This window comes from Dromiciops gliroides, chromosome 4, assembly GCF_019393635.1.
Source record: "Dromiciops gliroides isolate mDroGli1 chromosome 4, mDroGli1.pri, whole genome shotgun sequence".
Lineage (NCBI taxonomy): Eukaryota > Metazoa > Chordata > Mammalia > Microbiotheria > Microbiotheriidae > Dromiciops > Dromiciops gliroides.
Window position 1 is genome coordinate 478,222,791 of NC_057864.1, and position 21,665 is coordinate 478,244,455.

Genomic DNA, 21,665 nt, shown 5'->3' on the forward strand with positions numbered 1-21,665 from the left:
ACTTCTGACGCAGCAGGCATAACAAAAGAGCATCTTGACAATATAGAGAACTGACAAAAAAAACCCCAATGAAACCCAAAACATTCTTGTAGGAGATTACCTGGAAATGTATTGGGGGAGGGAACAAGTGGACCCTGTGCTAGCTAGGCCTTGTGCTAAAGCACCTTCACAAATACGATTTCAACTGGTAAGTGCTGCTGTTATCCCTGATTTACAGATGAGGAAACTGAGATAAACAGAGGTTAAGGGACTTGCCCGGGTCCCACAGCCACTAACAGCTGGCCAGGCTGCCACCTATTCTATGGGAATCTCCATACCATCTGTGTCTTCTTTCTGGTCCTGTAAGATTAGGAAAGTCACTTAAATCTTCAACAAATAAACAAACCATCAGAAAGGGCTGACAAGCAGAGAGGGGCATCCCCCAGAGCCAGGAGCAAGGCGTGGAAAAGCCAAGGTGACTACCTATTTGGATCGAAGCCTCGTCTAAGTGGCACCTCATTGCCATGGCAACACAGCACGGGCAATCTAATTAGGTAAAATGCCATTTCTGTGATGTGGGCATTAAACCACCTCTGAGGAGTCTGGCATTCGGGGGAAAATCCATGTCTGTGAAGGGGATCCAATGAGGCCTGGGGTCTGACAACTGTCCTGACCAGCCACTTTCCTGTTAATGCCAGAGACCAGAGTGTGGTGATGTCTACCTTTGGGGAAAACAAGCCCAGGTTGGACGCTGTGCCTTTCTGGGTATGGTGAATGGGGCTGAACACAGTCAAATAGCCACCAGTTGGCTAGATGGGTTATGTGTTAGCCATGAAGGCATGACAACCTCCTGGGCTCCAGGGAACTCCTGGAGTGAGAGGGTCTTGTGCTGGGTCGAGGAGGGCATTCCAAGTCAGGGCTTTCATTTTTCTCTCCCAAGCCCATCAAAAAAGGCAGAGGGAGGTGAAATGGATGGGGCAGGAGTCAGGAAACCTCAAGTCCAAATCCCCTGATCTCTCTGTGCCTCAGTTTACTCATCTTCAAAATGAGGGGGTTAGATTTGATGGGCTCCAAGGTCCTTTCTAGCACTAGACCTAATATGCTTTAATTTCTCTAAATGAAGCCCAGGGCTACAGAAAGAACTAAAAGGAGACTTCCAAGGCTGGGTAAAGAGGCCACCTATAGCCTCTCACTTGGATAACCAGGGGCAAAATCTTCCTGTCACCTTTATTATTTTTATTTTTTTTTTGGTAGGGCTTGAGGGTTAAGTGACTTGCCCAGGATCACACAGCTAGTGTCAAGTATCTGAGGTCGGATTTGAACTCAGGTCCTCCTGAGTCCAGGGCCGGTGCTTTATCTGCTGCGCCACCTTGTTGCCCCCTTCCTGCCCCCTTTAAAAAAAAAAGACAAGAAAAATAAACCCACCAGGAAATTATCATGTGGGTGATAATGATACTAAATCTTACTCGTTCTCCTCTCATCAGCACCTCCCTAAATGTTCTAAATGACTTTCTTTTAAACAAATGTTATCATTTGCATTCCTCTTTGGAGGTTAGCAATGTGACCGCTGTGTTGGGCTGGGCCTGAAGCACTGTGGCAATTACATGCTATGTAATCAAAAGGGTAAACAAATTCCTCGGGGATCTGGTACACACCCTACGCCCAAAGGTTTCTCCACTGGGAACAGCAAGCCCATAACGGCAAAGGCGGCAGCCATTTCCTTCTGGAATGTGGGCTCTGGATTTTCAAGATTTCAGCTCACAGCACCCCCACCCCCACCCCGTCCCAGCACAGGGCCTGAAATGAGCAAACCAAGGGTAACAAAAAGCTTCTGGATCCAGGAGGATGCACAAATCTGCTTTCCTGCCAAGTCGGCTTAGGTGTCCCCAAGTTTATTCTGAACCGAGTCTAGCGCTTGGTAGTTTCTCCTTCCATTCCCAACGAAAGTGTCCACCCCAGAAACTGATCCAATAGGCCCCCTTCAAAGCACACCCAGAACCAGCAGCTTGCCCAAGTTGGGCATCCCTCCCCCTTCCAGACTGGCATTTGGGATGGAGACACACACACACTCCTCAACAAGAGGGCAAGCAGAACCCTTCTGCCTGCACCTGTGCGTGGGCTGGGAGCTCTCAGCAGGAGCCCCAGCTGTTCCCCTCATCCCTAAGCATGCTTCCCCTTCTCCCCAAGCCTTCCAGCAGATTGCCAGACCCAGGCTCCTGCCTCAAACTTTGGTGCTGATCACAGTGAATCAGTGCATGGAGAAGCTCACTTGATCAACATATGTAGAAAAATAACCCAATCAGGGAAAACTCAGGTATTACCAAACTTGGGTGAAAGAGTCTGCAGCATAAATTGGGGTTCAGAGAAAGAGAGGGTTGAGAAAATGAAATGGGGAAAAGAAAAACATCTGAGGGATGTGGAGACCCCACCCCAGCCCAGCCCAGCCCAGCCCAGCCCAGCCCAGCCCAGTCCAGATCCAACTGGAGAACGCATGCTGAGGACCAAGAGCGGAAGCTACGCTGCCCATTGGGTGCATCTGACATAAGCTCTCATACAGCAGGGATTCTTCCTTGGGGCCACCAACGTGGTTGTTTTTTAAATGTTGTTAACTATCTTTCAGTAAAGTAATTTCCTTTGTAATCCTGTGCTATTTAATTTTATGCATTTAAAAACAGAATTCTGAGAAGGGATCTCTGGGCCTCACAGGGGCTGTACAGTGGTTAAGTGCCCCTGGGCTACCGGATCTTCTACCAGTGGTTGTGGCTATTTTTGTGCCCTCTTGCCTCTCCCATAGTAAAAAGAAGAAAGGAAAGAAGAAAAAAGGAAAGAAAAGGGAGAAAGAACAAAGGATAAAGAGAAGAAAACAAGAGAAAGAAAGGGAAAAAGGAAAAGAAAGAGGAAGGGAAGGAAAAAAGGAAGTAGGTCTGGAGGGAGGAAGAAAAAGGGAGAAATAGGAACAAAAGAGAAAGAAAAAAAAGAGAACAGGGAAAGAAAGGAAGGAAGGGAGGGAAGGAGGAAGGGAGGAAAGAAGGGAAGGAGAAAGAAGGGAAGAGAGGGAGGAAGAAAAAGAGGGAAAGAAAAAGAGAAGGAAAGAAAGGGAGGAAGAAAAAGAGAGAAATAGGAACAAAAGAGAAAGGGGAAAAGAAAAAGAGAACAGGGAAAGAAAGGAAGGAAAGGAGGGAAGGAGGAAGGGGGGAAAGAAGGGAAGAGAGGGAGGAAGAAAAAGAAAAAGAGAAAGCCAAAGGGGAGGAAGAAGGGAGGCAGGGAAGGAGTGGAGAGAGGGGAGGACCAGGAAGAATCCGGCTTGCTAATAACAGCCTTGAAGAGACCCTTCTGGGTCCCTCTCCCCCGCCAAGACAACCTTGCTGGGCAGAGTGGACGGCAGAGAAACCCCATCACGGCCCAGGCCCACTTCCCATCCAAACCAAGGGAGAGCAGCTAACAAGTTACCTGAGCTCACACAGCCCTGCTGGAGGGAGTCCTGCAGTGACGTCACAGAGTGGAGGACTACAGCAGAGAAGGGGACAAAAGGAGGGAATAAGAGTTAAAGGAGAAGAATGGGAAGGCCCCTCTCCTCTTCTCCCCAACCCCCCCGCTCCAGGCAGACCCCACGGGCAGGAGCCTGAGCTTGCAGGGTGGAAATGAAGGCCCCGGTCAGGTCCCCCTGTCAGAGGGGGCTCAGGCGGGTCAAGCACGCGGGGGTGGCGACCCTCGGCTGCGCTGACCAAGCCAACCGCGGCCCCCCACGGGCGATGTGCTGTTCCTGGGACCACCTATCGCTAATTCACCTTTCACATGTTTTCTGATTCCCCACCCCAGTTCCTTGATTTTTGCTCTATATTTATGCATAAACAGCAGTTTCTTAATTGGTAACTCATTTGCTGCTTGCAGAATGAGCAGAGCCTTCTTTTTTGTGAAACCCAAGGTGGGCCCCGCTTTCCCCTTCATGCCAGAGCACAGGCACAGGCAATGCACTCTTCCCGGCTCCCCTCCCCTCCTTCCTTTTCCTCCTCCTCCCTCCCCCTCTTTCTCCCTCCTCCCCCTCTCCTCCCATGCCCCAGGGCAGCAGAACGGTCCTCACCTTGTCCTTGTGGCTGCCCTTGCACGGGCAGGACGCACTGGCCCAGCTCACCATTGAGCCACAGCTGCATTCGAATAAATGGTTCCCGGCCCTTCTGGGTCAGTTTACTCCACGGCTTTGGCCTCGACAGCATGTCACTGACGCTGCCCTGTGAGAGGCCCAAGACCTTGAGTGACAAGCAGAAAACACGGATGTCAGTGTGGGGTTGGTGAGGAGGACACGACTACCAGAGACATCTTGAGGTAGTCAAAGGGCCTGCATCCCGGGCATCAGCTTGGCGGGCCTCCATTTCCCCATGTGTCAAAGGAGGGGGTGGCCACTAGACACCCAGGACTCTAGGATCACTTGGGGGCCAGGGGAGGCTCTAGGATCCTAATAATGGAAGTCTCCTTTTTGACCCACGTCAGAAGAAGAGGATGGGAGGTGGGCATTTCTGAAGCTCGGGCCGAGGGAGGGAACGGGGCTCTCTTAGCTGTGTGTCTGTCTGACGCTGGGAGAGCTATGGTGATGGAGAGCAGGGGCAGCCACGCCCATGGGGCACAAGGCAGATCAGGATGGATTTGGGATCAGAACCACTGCAGGCAGGCTCTTTGGTGGCTGTTTGAACAAGACTGATGTCTTGGAACTGGGAGTTCCTGGTGTGGAAGTGCCCTCTCCCACTGCAGGTGGGCATGGGCCTGGGCCTGGGGACTGCCCCGGGTCACACAGCCAGAGGGTGTCAGGGCTTTCTGACTTGGGGGCCAGCTACACTTTCACCGCACGGCTTGCGCTGTCTCTCTGCTAACACGATCGATACCGTGGCTTTGCCTTTGCTCGTTAGGCAGTAACTGGGCACCGGGGTTGCCAGGGGGCCCTGAAGAGAGCTAGGGACCGGGAGAGGAAGCACTGCCAAGAGATAATCTACAAATGGAGACAAATTCCCGTGACGATGATTAAAAGTCGCCGGGATGTGTAAAACTTGCCTATTTTTACATATGGTCATACATATGTATAGGTATAAACACCCACACACATGTACCCAAATACACTCCAAACATATTCAAGAGCTCCCCTCCCAGGGCTGGCTGGGGGTTGGGAATGGAGATGCATGTGAGGACAAGGTTTCTCCTCGGAGGTGGGGGGAGAAAAGCCAGGGCACACTCACATCTCCTAAAAGGCAGACTAAAAAGCGCGGCTGTCCCACCCAAAAAGTCCTCAGAGGCATCAACATCAAAATAACTGACTGCCAGGGAGGCGGGCTCTGCCAAGTGAATCCTATCTCTGCTACTAGCTGTATGACCTTGGAAAAGTCACTTTACCTCCCAAGGCATCTGTAAAAAATGATGGCGTGGGATGGAATGGCCTTGGGGGTCCTGTGATCTAATGGGGCAGCTGGGCAGAGCAGTGGTTAGAGCGCCAGGCCTGGAGTCAGGAAGGCCTGAGTTTAAACCTGGTCTCTGACACTGGCTAGTTGTGTGAGCTTGGGCAAGTCCCCCGGCTTCCTGATGAGGTGTTCTGACTAGATGGGTCTCTAAGGCCTGACCCCTGATGAAGTGTTTGCCTTATGGTGCTGTCCAAGGTTTCTTTTGACTTAAAGCTATTTCCAACGCTTTTCCCAAGAGAGAAAGCAGAATTCTTTTGGCTCTGCTCATCAAATTCTACTTTCCTATTTATCTAGAAGCACGACACGGAGGCTCCAAGAGGCAGATATTTTTTTTTTCTTCCCAGCCTGGACACTCCACCCTCCTTTTTGGGGAAAATAGGGCAGATTTTATTTATCTTTAAAATTTTATCTTTTAAGTTTTTTATAACTATCTTTTCACTTTACATTACCTGCATTTCTAATGTTTACTTTTGTTTGCCACAATTTCTACTGATTGATTTCCCAGTATACACTCTCCTCCCCTTTCCAGACACCCCTTATAATGACAAATGACTAACAAAAAACCAATTCAGCAGACCAACAAAAATACCCACAATCTAATATTATGATAGTATGTGAAATGTTCCATACCTATAATCCCCCACCTCTACAAAGAAACAGAGGGAGCTGCCTTCTCATACTGAAAGAATCCAGTTCTGATTGTATTGCCGTAGGGGTCACATTTTAAACTTTACACTTACAACAAAGGGATGAATCATGGGTTTAAAGAGGGTTAGTCAAAATAGGTATATTTTAGTATTTCTTCTCCCTACTTTCTTAGACCCTGATCTCCAATGTCTATAACGATGACTCTGAAGAGCGGTTTGATTCACAAAAGGACAATAACATCTTAAGCACTGTTCTAGTGTTGTGAATGGCATTTTAATAGATGACGATATTTCTTAGTTAACCAGAACACTCTGTGTTCAGACAATTACAGATAAGCAGAAATCTTCCATTCCTTCAATCAAGTTAAAAACCTAGGTGGACAGGGCGGGCAGCTAAGTGGCTCAGTGGATAAAGCCCTGGATTCAGGAGGACCTGAGTTCAAATCCAGCCTCTGACACTTGCTAGCTGTGTGACCCTGGGCAAGGCACTTAACCCTCATTGCCCTGCCAAAAACCAAAAACCAAAAACCTAGATGGACCAACATTTAGTATGAAACCGTCAATCCTTACCTTCTCCCCGAAGATTCTTTGACAGATGCCGTTCTTGGCCAGCTTCTCTTTGACCTGACGTGTCAGCTCTATCGTGTCCACTTCCTGGTACATGTAAATCTCGTACTGCTCTGGGGTCAGTGGAGGGACGGAGGGTTTGGATGGTTTGGACATGGGCACGATAGGGGAAGAAGGGAGAGGGCTGTTTTGGGGAGTCTCACTGCGGCTGGCCCCCGTCAAGCTCAGCTCTGAGCTCTGGGAGTAGGGCGACTCTGCGCTGGGCCATTCCTTCCAGTACTCAGAAGAAGAGGGTCCTTGGAGCTGGCCGCGGTCCGGCCGGGGCTGGTTACTGCTGCTGGGCTTTTCCTTTCCGCTGCCGGCTTCCTCGACCTTTATCTCCTCAGGAGGCGCCGTGTTCCTCCTTTCATGCTGGACAGTGTTCCACCAATGGTCCTTCCAGACGCCCCCGCGGCCCAGCTCATTTTTCACGTGCCTGAGCACGCCTTGCGCGGCATCTGTTACCCCGTGAAGCTCTAACACGGGGGCCTCCTGGGACTCCTTCTTGAGACCCGAGAGGTTCTGCAGAGCAGAGATGCTGGAATCCGCTACCGACGAGTGTTTCTTCAGGGAAATGGCCAAAGGAGAGTAGCTGGACGCTGAGGACATGGGCGAGGTGGTGATTATTTTGGGGGATAAGATGGAGATGTCGGCTTGAGGCAGGGGCGCTGGCTTTAAGGCGGGGTCGAGGGCGGCCTGCTGGGCCTCCATCTCTCGGCGGGCTTGCTGCAGGATGGATCTGATGGCATCATCGGAGTTACCACTGCTTGAGGCCGAGGAGGGCTGGGCCGGCTCTGCTGTGAGGGACAAGACGAAGGACAGAGATCACACCCGCGACCTGCCCGCCTCCCTCCAGCTCGGTGCGCAGAACTAGAGCCGGGCCCAGCCCCCAACCCGGGTCATTCTTGGGGACAGCACCGGCCTCTCTTTTCTCTAACCTTGTAAAATTCAGTCAATGAAAACCGCCTTCTCAAGGATTGTGCTGCAGTGCTAATAACAGAGTACCAGCCTACGGAGAAGAGCACTGACTTGGGAGTCAGAGGATCTGGGTTCAAATTTAGCCTCTGATACCAACTCCCTGCATGACCTTGGGCTGGTAACTCCCTCTGGGGTTGCATAACTGAATGTGGGGGTCATGAAAAATTTGGCAAGAGTAAGAGGTTATGGAGACCTATTTTATATTCTCAGGTGAAAAGGGGTTGTGAGTAGAAAAAGCTGGAGAAGCCCTGGACTGGATGACCCCTGGGGTCCCTTGCAGCTCTGCTGCTTGGTGGCAGTCCGTCTTTGGATTCGGTTGGCTTCGTCCGTGCATAAATAGGGGTGGGAGAAGGGTAGGCTCCCAGAGGGCAGGAAGCCCTGGAGCCCAGCACATGGCGAGGGCTTCATCAGTGTGTACTGAATGGTTGAGTCACCATGTGTCCACACCCAAAGACTGACTCCATTAGCTCGTGCGTGTTACAAAGAGGGAGGATGCTTGCCGACCCCCGGTGGCCAGCCTCTCGTCTCTTCATTTGTGCCACAGGCTGCAGAGCCCCGTGTCTGGTGCCCACTCTGAAGAGAGGCCAGTTATGTCCCTCAGCAGCTCTGGGGCACTTTTTTAAAAGCTCTTGTTCATCCTAAGAGCCACCTGTTTGCTCGACCATCGGGGGTCTAGGCCTAACCCTGCCTAAATATGGGGCCTTGGGCAACAATGTTTCCATCACATCGTCATAGCCCATAGCTTGGGACAGAGCGGGACTTAAGAATTGCCTACTAAAGCCAATTAAGCTCTCGCCTTGTTTGCTCATCTGTAAAGAGAAGGTGGAGTGCCGAATTCCAGGCACTTTTCTTTAGGGATAGGTAATCACAGGATGTGACACCAAGGCTTTCTGTCCCAGGAACAACGTGGCTGAGGGGTTGTGACTAGTCTGATAAACCCCCTTCCCTTCTGGACAAAGGATCAAGGAAGAAGGGCACCTGTCTCCTCAGACTAGGCTAACACTTTGGGGCTGATGCCCCCGGCCTGCCCAGTGCTAGATGGCTCAGCACAATGAGTCTGGTGAGCCAGGGGATGAGTCAGCACCTGTTCTGGCTGTGACAAAAGAATCCGGGCCTGGGACGTGTGCCTGAAGACTAGGATGGACAAACACGATAGTGGATGGTGGCAAATGAGAGGGAACCCCTGAGCAGAGAGGCAAAGGTCATTACGTGATTCACAAGGAAACTGAGGGACAGAGATGCTAAGTGAGCCACTCAGCTAGCGAGGGGAGATGTGAACCCTGGGCATCCCATTCACTGGGACGACAAAGGGGACTTCTGACAGACAGAACCCAGGCGCTGATTTTCTCTTCAATGCCAAAGCATTTCATAGGAATTTGCAGCTAAAATGCATTCTTTTCCTTGCCTCTGATTTATCGAAAGCAGGGCTTTTGAACCTGGGGCCTGTGAACTTGCTTTTAAAAATATGCAGATAAATGTATTTCAGTATAATGGCTTTCTTTTGCAGGCCCTCTTATTTTATTTGACGTGTTTAAGAAGAATGAGAAGGGGCCCGCAGGTTGGCCAGGCTGCCAAGAGGGTCTATGGCCGAAGAGAGGGTGAAGAGGCCCTCATTGAGAAGAACGAGGCTCTGTTGTCTTTCAAAGTTAGAAATCTAATCATGAGCTTTCTCAACAGAAAAGTGCATGGGGCAGATATTCAGACATCTTTCCTGTCCATTAGTCTCGCAGCACCCTCTTGCCGCAAGGTTAGTTTGTACTTCCAAGCACCATCCGGATAACAAGCCCATGTCAGGATTGAGAACAGCCTAAATACAAAGCCTGTGCTCATTCAGTGCTGGTTCCTAATGGGGAAGAGCCGTAGAGGCCAGACAGTGGGGAAGTGTGGAGATCCATGGAAAATGCCCCCACGGCACACAGGCCTGAGATAAGCGGGCCAGGGGCTGGGCAGAGGGAAGCCCATTGTGAACTACAGGAAAGTTTAAAGCATCTTTAAAATGAGCCTCTGAAAAAACAGTAAGTGAATAAACTGCTCAGTGTGAAAATAATTATTCCATAAAGTCTCCTACTTCAGAAGGAGGCTGCAGGTCACAACTGGGCTTCACATCAAAAGTCACAAAAGCGTTAGGGAAAAAATCGCCCGTGAACCTGGACAAGATCAGTACTGAGAAGACACCGCCAGGGCCCCAGAGCCCTCCCACATTGGAAACTGCGGGGTCAAGGTCTCTTCCAGCAGAATCAGAGGCCACGACCAGCATCCCATGATGACTGCTTGAATGGAGGGGGAAGCCGTCTGTCCAGCCAAAGAGCTATCATTTGGACATGTATTAAACACTCAGTGTATACCCACAGACTGTAACCCGCCCATACCTGTTTTCTGCACTTGAAGCTCCCTTTTGGCTTGCTCCAGAATCGACTTGATGGCTTCATCAGAGCCAGTTTCAGTGGTTCGGATCCGAGTTGTGATATTACCTATGGGGAGGAACAAACCAGATGATGTGAAGCCCCTATTTTAAAGGAAAGCCTACAGTAAGTGGGGAGGTCATTGTGACAAAGAGCCCCCAGAGTTGAAGCTATTGCTGGGAAGGCCTTTGTAACGACCAGCATTTACCTTCCCTAATCACTAGGAGAGGTTCAAACCATGGATTGTGACACCTTGCAGGAAATTATTCCTGCATCATCTATTCTAAAACAAGTATTATTTTGACAAGGAGAGGGGAACTTTGTATTGACTCATGCTGGGCAAGCCCCCACACGGGGCTCCAGCCTGGGATGACTTTGCTAGAGTTTGGAGGAGGGCAAAAACCATTGGTCAATTCACATTTTCTTTTTAAAGCCAAAGGTGAGATACTCTCGTGAAAGCCATCTGAAAACAACTACCCCGACTGATCTGGTTTGCAATCAGATTCAGACACTGTACAATTATTCAAGGCTGGAATCTAAAATAGAAAACATTTTTAGCAGAGAGCAGAGTTAATTCCGGTTAGTTTTAGTGTTCAGGTTGTACAAGGTAAAGAGTCAAGAGATTGAGTTTAAAAATTTTGAGATCTGTCCACGCGCTTTCTCAGCAAAAGGAGGATTTTGCTTTCTGTCTGTCTTTCTTTTTAAAGCAAGGAAAGAGGACTCTACCAATTCCCAGAGAGGAGAATGCAGAGTCCACCAGATTAGTGATGTGGTGGAAAGCAGCTATGAACACACATCTGGGTCACACCCTCTCTGGGGGCCACAGCAGAAGCAGAGGTTACGTGGCACGTCTAAGGTCACCGGGCCAGGATGCATCAGAGGCAGGGCCGCGAAATCAGCTCCTCCAGACTCTGAGGGCCCCCACGTTGCCCCTTTTGGACCCCAAACTAAGCCATCTAACCATATGTTTTGCCACCGGTGCCTAGACAGGTCAATGCCTCTGTAAAAAGTAGTTCCAAAGAGTCAGGTGACCAAGACTGCAGAAAAACACCCAAATATCTGGGATTTATCCTACATTCAGGACATTTATTAACAGGCCTTTTTATCTTCAGCACCCAGTTCAAGGTCTGGCCCATTGCAGGTGCTTAATAAATGCTTGTTGATTAAATTATGTGCTCATGCACGCTCATGCAGGGACAGTTTCATTTTTGCTCCCAATGCCTGGCATGAGTGCTGGGCACACATTAATAAATGCTACTCGATGAATGGATTGTAGCCTCCTGTTGCATGTAAGTACCTTGAAGATGGAGGCAATTTCACTTTTGCTTTTATCTCCTTAGCACCCAATATGGGTGCTGGATACACAAAAGGTGCTTAATAAATGCTTCCTGACTGACTGTCCCCCTCTACAGAGTGTAAGCTCTTCCAGGTAGGGGTGATTTCATTTTGGTAACCTCAGCACAGCAGAGCGCTGGGTATACACTAAGTGTTTAATACATGCTTGAATGATATTTCTTTGGATAAAAGCACAAATACCACTGTTCTGCATGTGATGTCTCTTGTTTCACCAGCTCGGAGGAAAATGAGAACCCTTATGTGTGTGTCCTGATGGGGGCTCGGAAGAGAGACTCCCTGAAATACCAGATCCTCTGCTTTTCTCTTTCAGACGTCCACATCCGTATCTGATGGTGGCGTAGGGGGAACGGTGCGGTCTAACCCATGCTTTGTTTTATACTTACTAGCTCTGTTTTTCCATCAGATTCCAGGCCAGAATCAAACTGCACAGTTTTAACAAAAAGACCCCACTAACTAATGCGCACGCGCCGCTGCCGAGGCGAGGGACCGCAAAGACAAACACCTGCCGGTGACGTACCTTCAGACCCATTTCTTCGTTTCGGCACTTCCTGAAATAGTCTGTTCAGGTTCTGGCCTGGATTTTCTGTTGAAAAACAAGTGTGGTAAGAACAAAACAATCAGGGGACGGTGGTGGTGACGATATGGGCTGTGACATGAAAGCAGAGAACGCCGCCCCTGGATGGAACGATTCAAAGGCGTGCGGGCTTGGGAAGGAGCCAGGTACTGGGAAGAGGCTCTAAACTGGACTAACAGAGAGAATAGCCAGAGGGGTTTTCCAAAAAAGATCTGATAAATAAAAGCCTAAAGATATGTAATAAAATGAAGATCTTTTACGAAGAAAGAGAATCTTCTCAAAGAAAAGTCCACCTTCACCCCCCAAGCAAACCACAACATTTATCATTTGCAAACACTTAATTTCAATGAGCATTACCACAAAAACCCCTCTGCACGCTTGCTGCAAATTGATGCTGTGAAAAAAATCCTCTCTCTTTCCTTTTGTTAAAAATTTAAATTTTGGGATCTGTTTCAAATCTCTGATATTTGAACACACCTCTTGTATCACTGTTTCCTTTCTGAACTATTCTCTTTACCTAAGTGGCAAACCACTTCCTCTCTCTGGTCCTCAGTTTCCCTCATTTGTAAAATGAGGAGATTGGACTAGAAGGTTCTGAGGTCCTTTTGAGTCCTGGATCTGTGAATCTATCTATGATCATCTGCAGCTAATGGCCTTGGGTAAGTCATTCCCCCTCTCTGGGCCTCTTGTTTCCCCATCTGTAAAATGAAAGGGCTGAACTCTGGCCTCATGACCTTTTCTCAGGAATGTGGCTGATTTAAGCCCTTTTCTTGGGGAAGTCAAACGACACTCTTGGAGCCCTGTGGAATGGAAGCATGTAGGGATTTCCCAACAGCCAGGGCTCCTGCAAGGTCACAGACATAAGAAGACAGCTAGTGCTAGTAAACAACCTCTTTCGAGGACGGGCTGGAGGCTAGAATTCTTGGCTGGAACCTTTTCCTTCCGTGCTCAGTGCTGTCTCTGAACTCTTCTAAGCCAATGGTCTTTCACTGGACTTGAGGTCGACCCAAGTTAGCTCACTGCTGGGGTCCAAACTGACCTCTGCTCATTAAATAGGCTGTACACTCTTGCCCTTGAGAAAGGTAACATGAAATGGGAAGTGCAGTGGATGGAATGTCAGGAGGCCCAGGTCCAAAGCTTAGCTCTGACCCTTAGGACCCACTTGACCGTGGGCAACTCAAGTCAACTCTTGATCTCAACTTGCTCCTCAGCCAAATGGCGCTTACACCACTCGGGCAACCTTATTCCCAGGGTGGTGCTAAGAGATGTTAAAGGCTTTGTCAGTCTGAAAGCACTACGGAAACAGGAGGGGTTACTGGGTCCTGTTACTGTTATTGTTATTACTGTGATTAGTGCACAAGCCAGAAAGGAGAGGTTTCCAAAGGCTAACGACTGGCTCTGCCTAGGCTAACAGCTGCGGGAGCAGAGAGCTGTAACTGAGGCTTGAGATTAACCTTCTGGCGCCAGACTCCCCACGTTTCCTCCCAACAGGGAAGGGCTCTCACCTCTTTGTCGGCCCTGGATGCTCCGGAGAGCCAAGATGTTCTGCTCGTCCGACAGGAACTGCTTCATCTTGTGGAATGGCTCCTTGCCCCGCACGGTCAGCTTGTTCCATGGCTTTGGCCGGGCCAGGATCTCGCTCACAGACCCTTGTGACAGTCCCAAGACATAATGTCCAAATATCCGCTGTCCAATATTGTGCTTGATCAACTGTTCTTTCACCTGGCGCGCAATCTCGGCTGTGTCCATCTCCTCACCTTCGGAGACGCTGCCGGCGCTTTCGGACTGGCTGGGAGACGGGGCCAGGCCGTTTACGTCGGGGCTTTGTTGTAATGGACTTTGGGAGGGGATGGAGTTTGTGCTGTATTGACCTGTTGGAAAAATCATGCTTGTGCTTCCGGCTTCCTGCATGGCCTTGGAGTAGAAGGATTGCATTAGCTGTCGCTGGAGGAGAGAGTTTAGTGCAAATTTTCCTGTAGAAGCCAGGGGTAGGCTGGGGCTTGCCAGGGATGAGCTGAAAAAGTCTTGACTTAAACCCGTTGGTGAGAACTGGTGTGTACCATTAGTATTGGAAACCTGCTCCCCTGGGTTGCGGGGCAACTGAGAAGGAGGGGAGGCCGGCAAAGCTCCAGGGCGCGGGTTCTCAGGCTGGTCTTTCCCTTTTCTCCTGGCTGACCCTACAAGGAAGGTCAAACATAATGCATTATGGGGGATTAAAAAGGGAAAAACCAAGATCAAAATGCAAAGTTTGCCCCGCAAAAGGGAGAGTAGTGCAGATTTTTACAAGGGCCAATGAAGTGTGTTGGTTGGTTGGTTTGTAAATTGAAATTTTAATCAGCCAAACAAGGCCCCCCAAAACAAGCAACATGCATTTTCATGTTTGCACCTTTCTTGTACGTTGCAGCCTGGAGAATCCCCTTTTTACAGAAACTGAAATTCTCAGTGTTACATGAAGCGCGGTACCACACACAGTAAAGAGTCGACAGGGCGCACGCGGCAGGGCTGTTACTGGAGTGCTAGCCTTTGAGCTACTCCCCGAGGAACCCTGCCTGACCTGGAGCAGCAAGCACTGACATTTGTGGACCAATGGGTTCTCTCAAACACCTGGCTTTGAGGAGGAGGCGCTGTGAGATGTCTATCGGAGTGAAGGTACACATGTTCTTAAGGAGGCAACATCATCGGACACCTTGAAATGTTTTCCCGATTCCCAGACCAGAAAGAAGCACAGCCCGTCCCAAAAACCTGGGACTCCAACCAGTTACAAAAAGAGTTAAAAGAGGCCAAGCGTGGAGGCAGCCTCCCCCCACCCAGAAACGCTGACCAAAGCAAAGAACCGTCCCTAAGATTGGGAGGAGGCATGGCTACCAGAACACCAAAGGAAACAGGCCGACCTCGACTTTTTGCTCTTGGCAGCAGAGCTAGAGAAGGATTAGTGGAGAAAGCATCCTCTAACTCTCCCACTTGGCCTACCACCTTGAAACGTCCGCTACAGAGAGCTGCCACATCTACAGACTCTACCATGTCCATCCTCTTACCCACTCTCCCGGCAGGGAGGAAAGAGGAAACCATCTACCTGTGACAAAAGGACCTTCTGTCCACTGAGCTTTCTGAGGCTTGATCCCAGACTCACGTTTCACCTTCCTCTTCCTAGTCTCCCCTGGAAAATTAACCAATTGCCAGAATCGAGATCCCATGAACCTACCGCTCAGGTCACTATTGGTAATTCGCAGGGTGGCGTTCTCCGACTGTAGAGAGCGGTTCTTCTCCAGCAGTAAGACCTCCAGCGGCTTGGACGCATCCTAGACCCAAGTCAAAACATGCCTTTACTTCCATGGTCTGAAGCAGGGAAAGGGTTCACATGGGGCTAACGAGAAGGGATTTGGTGAGGAGAGGAAATCATGTCTGATCCAATGCTGTGAGGCCATGGGTGGAGTAGGGGTGGAGGAGATTTATCCTTGGCTTCTCTTTTGATCAGACAGCTATGGACTTAAAACTTTCTATTCACAATTCCAGCTCAATAATATAATCATAGATTTGGAATGGGTGCTCCGTGAGGCCAGGGATTTCTATTCATTCATTCATTCATTCATTCATTCATTCATTCATTCATTCATTCATTCATTCATTCATGTTTTTGTACCTTTAGAGCCTCATGTGGTGCCTGACCTGAGGCAGGCACTTAATAAATGCTTACTGAGTAATTCTTTCCTAAGAACTCATCCAGCCCCACCAGAAACTTGACCAAAGTTACAAAGTTAACGAGTGGCAGGTCTTCTAAATTCCCATCTGGTGTCATATGAACTCAAACTTTATAATGGAGTTCTAGAATTTTCATTGGAAGTATTCCGACAAGCTCTTTTTCTTATTTTAAAATTGTCGTTTTAATGAAACCCTGGTGGTCGAAGCTATCTTTCTGCTACTCGAGACTTAATTACTTCCTTAAAGTTTGCCTTCAACTTCAAACCATCTGAACGCTCAATCTGGCGGAGCAACTGGCCATCCCGCTCACAAACAAGCCCTCAGCACGCTAAACTCAAAGCAATCCTTTCAGACCCGCCATGCTGGCGGTAGCTCCCTTTGGCATTCCAGGAGAAAGAATCCATTTGATAACTTTCCATCTGTAGTCCGATGAAAATGCATGAACGTCAGCGTGCTGTTCCTTTGCCTTCTCGACTCAAAGGAATGGGAAGCTCAGATTTCTTTAAATATGGATATTCCCGGCAAATCAATATTTAAACTGATTTAAAAAAAAATTGCTGACATTCAATACCAAATTTTATTCATCCATATTCTTAGCTAAATCGCAATGTAATTTAGTCTGAGCAAGTTCTTAATTCAAAAAACGTTAATAACAACTCTCTCTCTCTCTCTCTCTTTTTTCCCCCCTCTACTTAATTAAAGGCAATTTGTGTTAACAAGGCTAAATGTTCAAGTAAACTGCAAATCAGACCATGGCACCAGTGATCAATTCAGTGCCAGTATTTTCTGTAAAGAGAGAAGAGTCTTAGGCTAATGGGACATTTTCTTAGACATTCCTAAAGTCTTTAAATACTCATTCTAGTTGAGAGGGAGCAGAAATGGAGAAAACCACAGTAGGCCTGGGCAAGACAGGCAGAATCAGATTCGGTACCTGGGTCCCAGCGCCTTCGGATGGGGCGAATTCCATGGATTTCAGGATGCTGTGAAAGACAAGAGGGATGGCTTCATTTTCTGTTTATTCTCTTCATAGCAGCGACACTAATGAGTATTAACATGATCGTTTCTGACTCTCCAGGAGCACCCAAAGTGACAACTTTAACAACTGTCCTAGCAGTGATATAATCTGATCATGAATACAGAGTAACTATTCAGACTACTTATTGGACAGAAAAACTTCTCAAGCTCCAGAGGAAATCCTGCCAGGCCATTTGAGAGTATAAATTTACAGGTTAATAAGGAGAGAGCATTTTAAGCTGTCAGAAGCAACATGAATTTATTTGTGAAGCCTGAAGGGAACGGAAAGTTCTAATGAAGCAGGATGAGAGGGGAGACCAACCATCATGTCTCATGTGCAATATGAAGTCCACACCATTAGACTGGCTGAGCCAGTGATCCAGAGTCAGCTGGTGTGTGTGTGTGTGTGCACATATGTGTGTCTTTGGAGCACGGACTATCTTCTGACCCCTGATGGTTAAAAGGCAGGTCTTATTCTGCTAGCTACCTAACCTAAAGAGATGCAGGAGCCCAGAGTGCTCAGTATTCCCCATGACAGAGCTAAGAGTGTCAATGACTAACAGACTGAGAATGAACTCTCCCTCTCTTTGCAGGGGTGAGGTCCAGACAGAGGTCAAGATGGGATTGATGGGTGACAGCCACTCTTTGCTCAGGAGCTCGAGAGAGCTGCCTTGGGTACCGAGAGCTTTAGGGTCACACAGCAAAAGGCAGTTTTATGCTCCCAATCAATGAGGAGGAGACTTTGGGGCTTAACTTGCAATTTCATTGGTATTACGAGTTCCTGGTGGAAATGTTCTCTCTAAAGAGGCAGACTGGCCCCTGCCAGTTACTGTCTTAGAGAGGTGCCTAGAGAGGTTATCCTGACTCAGGGCCCAGTTCTCTGTCCACTCTCCCTCCCCTTCACCACTTTGTCATAATTCTCATCAGCCAAGAACACGATGGCCCTACTTCTATGTGACAATAGCCCTTTTATGAGGCAGGCTAACTAATTACTGGAATGAACTGCTTTGATTTCAGTATTTTCTAGAGAAGCTCAAAAGCCGAGGGTCATGGGAGTCAGCAGCTTTCTCAAGTTCTACTCTTTTCTGTGGAATTTAAATTTCTTTTAATCATGTACTGGGAAGGATGGAAAACACATACCAGCAGTTTTCATGAACAGATATGTCTTTTAATATAAAAAAGAGAGAGTGAGTATGTGAGACAGAGATGCAGAGAAAACAGAAAAGAAGAGGAAGAAAAAGGAAAGAAGAAAGGAAAGAGAAGGAACAAAGAGAAGACAAAAGAGAAAGAGAAAGAAGAAAAAAGAAAAGAGAGGGGAAAGAAGAGAAAAAGAAGAGGAAGAGAAAGAGAAGAGAAAGGACAGCAGGGAGAAGATCCTTTCTTACCCCCCAGTAGGTAGCCATGCCCTCAGAGAGGGGCCCTGCACAAGCCAGCCCAGCCCCGGTGCCAAGAAGGCAGAAGGGGATGTGACGTCAATGATGCACCACCTCAGGCCTTTGGCACCAAAGGTGCTGGATGGCCAGGTGAGGGTCCAGAGCCCCTGCACACCCTGGTAGTCAGAAGCAACACTTGCATCTGAACTGGGGATTCACATCTTTTATTTTTAAACTCTCTTCTCATGGCATCTTGGTGGTGATGATCATCCATGGACACTGACAAGAATCCAGCGGCTCCAGAGGAGAGGGGAGGGACACAGGCTCCATCCTGCTTACAGTGGGCATGATCTGGGGCAGTCACCTCCCCTCCCTGGGCCTGGCTCCTCATCTGTAAAAGGGGAGGGGGCTGGACTAGCTCCAGATCCAGGGTCCTATGACTCTTGGCCACTGAATTTTCATCGGTCTCGGTTTCCTCAACTGTAAAACGAAGAGGTTGGGCTAGGCAGCCTCTGAGGTTGCTTCACTCCTAGGTTTTGATCCTATGGCTGACCTTGCCAGGTCGTTTTATTTGACAGATTGCTGCTGACAACAGGCCGAGGATGGGGTTGGGGACAGGGCCGAGCGGTTCGGTAGCAGCAGGGCCCCACATTCCTGATTTTCCTAAGAACTGCGGACGCTGTAGCTAAGGCTTCTTTGGGGGCTTTTCTTTATAAGCAAAAAACCAAACAAAAACCTCAAAGTGTCTGTCCCCTGCCCAATTCCCCAACTGCATCCCAGAAATTTGGTACAGCTGAATGTAGTGGAGTTCTTTTTCTTCCTCACCCTTGGTTGTGTATTTGCAAGGTAAGAAATGAGCTAGTGTTTTAAAAAGTCCATAAAGGCCCACGTTCATCAGTGCACACAGAGAAGATGCTGGGGCACCTGGGATAGTTTCAATTTAGAAAATGGGGGCATTAACAGCACCTCCTTCCCATGGCTGTTGTGAGGACAGATCAAGATAATGTAACAAATGCTATGCAGATCTCAAAGCACTCTAAGTGTGCTGGATATTATGCAGTGACTAGTGGGTCAGGGGGCAGGGCTGGAGTGACTTCACTTTTCTGGGTTTCCTTATCTATAAAGGGCAGGGCCTAGATTAAACAGCCTTCAAGGTTCCTTCTGACCACCCATCTCCTATCCTAGGATCCTGTGAGTAACCCTGGCTACTAATTTTTCACCCCCTCCTCCCCCCTATATGTGTGTGTATATGTGTATGTATGTATGCATATATGTATGTGTGTGTGTGTGTGTGTGTGTGTATGTATGTGTATATTTTAAAAAAATTTCTGGTTTCCTTCAAAATTCTGTTCAAACGGTGTCTCCTCCCTCAAGCTTTTCCAGCTGCCTTCCCTTCTCCCACTGCCAGTGTCTGACCCTGGAAAAATCACCCTTTATTTATTTTTTACAGACTTACCCATATCATCCATTCTCACAGAATGGGTGTGTCCTGAATGGAAGGGCTGTTTGCTTTTCCTGTCTTCCCAAATGTGGCACTGTACTCGGCCCCTAGCAGGTGCTTAATAAATACCTAATTGATTGATTGGCATCTGCTACAGTCGGGGTGGGCTTTGTTGGACTCTTGCCCTTCTGTGCAGGAAGCCACGTGATCAGTTTGCCCCGCCCCACCCCCAAAGACCTCCCTGGGATTTTAGCAGTGAGGCCTGTCTGTTTTATGGCTTCTCTTTAAGCAGCATCCAGGACCCCCCCCCCCCCCCAGCTCGCAAACAGAGAGTGTAATGTCATCAGCCGAAGACTTACTTTAATTCTTTCTTCACTTCTTCATAATCAGCCTGGCCCTTCAGTTTTTCTTCCAGTTGCTAAATGAGAGAGAAGAGAGGAGCTTTACTCTTAGCAAAGTTGGGGAACACCTCACTGGCGAGGACAAGGAAGGCACTGGACGCCTTTCTCTGGGATAATGGGCCAGCCTCTCCTGGAGTGAAAGCCAGGGAGAGGCAGCAGTGGGGAAGGTAGTGGGCTAACCTCATGTTTGTTACCTCCGTCGTTTTTCTGGTCTATTTCTCAAACTACAGATGTGAATCCTACCCCCCCCCCCACTAACCCACACAACATGGTGGCCATGTAAAAGTGAACAGGAGTGGGGAAATGGGGCACTGGGAGGTTATAAACAAGAAAAGCTATTTTAAGTGAATAATAATAATAAAATGTAAAAAGTACAGACCCCTAGATCTGAGCTCAGAGGCCTTTTAGATCAGGGTTCCTAAGCTCTTTGTATATATAAGACCCCTCAGCAGGCTGGCAAGGCCTGAGGACCCCATCTCAAAGTGTTTTTAAATATTTGGAGGAAATACCATATTTCAAGTAGAGGTTAGTGAAGACAAAGATGTAATGTTTTCCCCCATCCAAATTCACGGACCCCCAACAGAGGTTAACAGCCGCTCATCGACACCAGCTCATACTTGAATCAGAACCTTTCTCAGCAGTGGGCTCAAATGGCTGTCTGGATGCTGCCTGAAGGTCTTCATGGATGAGGAAGGGGCTCACTCCTGATCATAGCGACTGGCCTGTTTCAGGTCTGGACATCTCCTGCTCATCAAGGAGTTTTCTCTAATGCCAAACCCTATTCTGCCTCTCTGGACTGTCTGCCCACTTAATCCATCAACATGCATTGAGCATGCACCTACTGTTTGCCAGTTTGCTCTTAGTGCCTGGATGCTAAGTGGAAGGAGACTTAGCGGGGAGGCCCTGAGTTTGAATCCCACCCCCAGCACGGTGCCAAGACCACTCTGGTGCCAGCTGCTGCCAGAAGCCTTTCTGGCCCATCCCTTTGAGACAACTACGGGCCATCCTATCTACATTTTATTGGTACTCTCTTGTTTGTTTTCTTCCCTGTCTCCCCCCTTAGACCATGAATTTCCTGAGAGCAGGACTTGCTTTATAACCTTCTTTGCATTTCTAGTACTTAGTACAGTGCCTGGCCCATAGCAGGTATCACTGACTTAATAAATATGCATTGGCTTCACTCTCTCTAGAGTTGGAGGACCTGGGTTCAAATCCTGCCTCGGATGCAGGCTACTTTTGTGACCCTGCACAAAACTCTTCACTTCAAAGAGTTTCATATTCCTGACCTGTAAAACCAGGGGGCTCCCTCAGATGGCCTCAGGGGGCCTTTTCAATTCTACAACATTTCAGTGGGTCACAGCACATTTTGTTTTGGCTGCCATGGCATAAGCTGACTTGTTGGGTCCACTCTGATGCCCGGGTCCTTTTCTCCCAAAGCACTTCCTGCTCTTATGGGTGCTACTGACCCTTGGAATCCAAATGTAGCTTTTCTAGTTACTTCTAGTGAGTTTCATCTTGTGAGACCTCAACCCCCTTCAAAAACTCTCCAGATTACTGGATGCTTGATACTTCCATCAGCTCTCTGTCATCGATACACGAGAGATGTGTTAGGAGCTGGGATTGCTTCACCTTTTATGTTTGTACCTGCAGAGCCTGGCACCCAGTAGGTACTTAACAAATGTGTTTTGATTGGTGATTTATCCCATTTTTGCCGTTATCGAAGCTCTGTTGACAATTCAGAATTTAACTAA

The 21,665-nt window shown here is 48.5% G+C and overlaps 1 protein-coding gene across 6 annotated transcripts in view; it reads right to left on the reverse strand.

The window, feature by feature from the left end:
* The window catches only part of CUX1 (cut like homeobox 1), a 423,932-nt gene that overhangs the window by 83,350 nt on the left and 318,917 nt on the right, over window positions 1-21,665 (reverse strand). For 3 of the 6 annotated variants that reach the window (XM_043964598.1, XM_043964599.1, XM_043964596.1), the window contains exons 12-20: window positions 19,873-19,931; window positions 16,617-16,665; window positions 15,189-15,285; window positions 13,492-14,163; window positions 11,930-11,995; window positions 10,024-10,125; window positions 6,641-7,473; window positions 4,061-4,226; window positions 3,430-3,486 (exon numbers count right to left, since the gene is read on the reverse strand). In XM_043964598.1, coding sequence (XP_043820533.1) covers window positions 3,430-3,486; window positions 4,061-4,226; window positions 6,641-7,473; window positions 10,024-10,125; window positions 11,930-11,995; window positions 13,492-14,163; window positions 15,189-15,285; window positions 16,617-16,665; window positions 19,873-19,931 — 2,101 coding nt within the window. The remainder of the gene's footprint in view (window positions 1-3,429; window positions 3,487-4,060; window positions 4,227-6,640; window positions 7,474-10,023; window positions 10,126-11,929; window positions 11,996-13,491; window positions 14,164-15,188; window positions 15,286-16,616; window positions 16,666-19,872; window positions 19,932-21,665) is intronic. The other 3 variants (XM_043964600.1, XM_043964601.1, XM_043964597.1) reach the window with 2 other exon arrangements.